Source organism: Odocoileus virginianus, chromosome 3 (assembly GCF_023699985.2).
Source record: "Odocoileus virginianus isolate 20LAN1187 ecotype Illinois chromosome 3, Ovbor_1.2, whole genome shotgun sequence".
In the NCBI taxonomy this organism is placed as follows: Eukaryota; Metazoa; Chordata; class Mammalia; order Artiodactyla; family Cervidae; genus Odocoileus; species Odocoileus virginianus.
This window is the reverse complement of record NC_069676.1, coordinates 41,331,511-41,333,370: the sequence shown is the minus strand read 5'-3', so window position 1 is coordinate 41,333,370 and position 1,860 is coordinate 41,331,511. Positions and strand designations below refer to the sequence as shown.

The 1,860-nt window shown below is 44.7% G+C and overlaps 1 protein-coding gene across 1 annotated transcript; it reads right to left on the bottom strand.

Annotated features, from left to right (window-relative positions):
- Positions 1-312: 312 nt before the first annotated feature.
- Positions 313-1,396, bottom strand: LEAP2 (liver enriched antimicrobial peptide 2). Its single transcript, XM_020897585.2, has 3 exons — positions 1,287-1,396; positions 919-1,058; positions 313-598 (listed from the first exon to the last, which is right to left on the bottom strand). The coding sequence occupies exons 1-3, from the start codon at positions 1,341-1,343 to the stop codon at positions 562-564; spliced, it is 234 nt and encodes a 77-aa protein (XP_020753244.1). The 5' UTR covers positions 1,344-1,396; the 3' UTR covers positions 313-561.
- Between the last annotated feature and the right edge of the window lie 464 nt (positions 1,397-1,860).

The window sequence follows — 1,860 nt, the reverse complement described above, 5'->3', positions numbered from 1 at the left end:
CTGGTTCTCTCTGTTCATAGACAAACCAATATTGCCTGTCTTGCACCTCACTGATATGTTCTTTACATGCAATGAAGGGTTAAGATCCAGGGCCATAGTTAATGAACTTGCTGAGGTTAATCACTAGCTATTACTAAACTTTTGCCTTTAGCCTGCTATTGTGTTTCTGTTTTTATTACCTGAAGAAATGTTAACTCTTACTGCAGTTTTCAGATTAAGAAGTTAACACATTATCATTAGGCAATGCTGGGTTTCCTGTAGTATACAAAATGAATCCTTCCCCTCAGAAGTGTGAATTCCAGGCTGCCAAAATTTCAGTTTGAGACATTTAATAGTATCCATAGAAAAATAAACTTTTAAGTTAACAAGTTTAGTTATGCTTATCTACATATCAACATTCTAAGAAGAAACAGACCAATTTAAAGCGTATATCTGTCTTCAAACATTTAAAAACAAGATTGCTTTACTTAAGTGTCTCCAGCCAAATGCAGTTAGTCAATATTCCATAGAACAGAGCATTGTTGTAGGCACATGCTGCCCTTTTTTTCCGTGGTGTGTACATCATTCCTGGGCCACACTTAGGGAGCAGCGTCTTTTTCTAAGGGAAGAGAAAGGTGATTTTTAGGACAAGGTCTGGCAGTGCCCAGAGCCACCCATGCTTCGTTTCCTTCCTGTGCTTGGTATCCGGTCTCAGGGGAGAGCAGAGAGAGGAAAGGTACTACTCTGTCAGGGTACCGGTGTGCAGCGGTTCTTGGCTCTTAACTCTTGAGGAACTGTCCTCCATGGAGCCCCTATCTTTGGCCCAGGCAGTCCTCCACCCCAGTTTCATTATTCGGTCTGTATGTGCTGATCTCTCCTCTGCCCAACTTCCCAGGCCTCTTGGGTCCAGCCAGCCCTGCTCGCAGGTTTGTGGAGTACCTGCATAGCCTCGTGATACATTCAGAATCATCCCGACAGGAGGCTCCAATCGGCCTGAGGGAAACCCCTCTCCAAAATGGGGTCATTCTCCTCGGCCTTCTCTTTGCTGAACTCAGTTCTGGTATTGGAGAGCCATCTACCTGTAGGGCAAACACATAGCCACCTCAGGTGTGGAAGAGTTGAAACCTTACTGTTTATCTTAGAATAATGATCACCACCCCACCCCACCCCACCCCCACCCCCAGATGCTATAGACTCAGAGCAGAGGGGTCCATTCCTCAGGACTGAGTCTGGCTCTCAATTTCTGCCTACAGTTCCACCTCCACTGCTACCATCCCCACACACCCACATACATATCCAGTCCTTACCTGGGCTAATGGCAACAGGCAAATCATGAGTACTGCAAAGAGTTTAAGGTGCCACATCTTGATAGAGAGGATCCAAGAGCCTGAAGGCCGGGAACAGTACCCGCTTCTTTTTATAGACAGACCCACCTCTTTTTTGGTTGCCAGGTAAGATGGGGGCAAAGTCTATATTTGCAGTCAAAGTCAGTTTAATAAGTTAATGTCTACCAGAGAGGAATGTATTCAAGGCCTGCCTCTCAGGCACGTATTTACTGATCCCTCATCTGGACTTTGTGTTGCTGGCTTGGACTTTATCACCCATTTTACCAAAAGTCAGCACTACCTCCTCCCCTTTGAAAAGCCACGTGAAGCCATTGAGGGAGACCAGGCACCTAGCCACATTTTCATTCCAAAATAGCTCAGTGAAATCATTAATCAAAATAGAATTCTCATAATGAGGTGAGGTCTTTAGAAACAGTGTTGAGTCCTTTCAGCTTATTTAAGAAAGAAGCACTGATCTCTTTTGTTACAGGCAATTGGATATGGCCCTTATCTCCTTTCAGTGGAAAGATGTATGTGGGAGGATACTTCAGTCAGA

Coding starts and splice junctions, on each gene's coding strand:
- LEAP2 (XM_020897585.2), bottom strand. CDS start 1,343: ATGTGGCACCTTAAACTCTTTGCAGTACTCATGATTTGCCTGTTGCCA. Junction 1,059..1,286: donor GCCTGTTGCCATTAGCCCAG/GTAAGGACTGGA, acceptor TTTGCCCTACAG/GTAGATGGCTCTCCAATACC. Junction 599..918: donor TGTATCACGAGGCTATGCAG/GTACTCCACAAA, acceptor CTCTTCCCTTAG/AAAAAGACGCTGCTCCCTAA.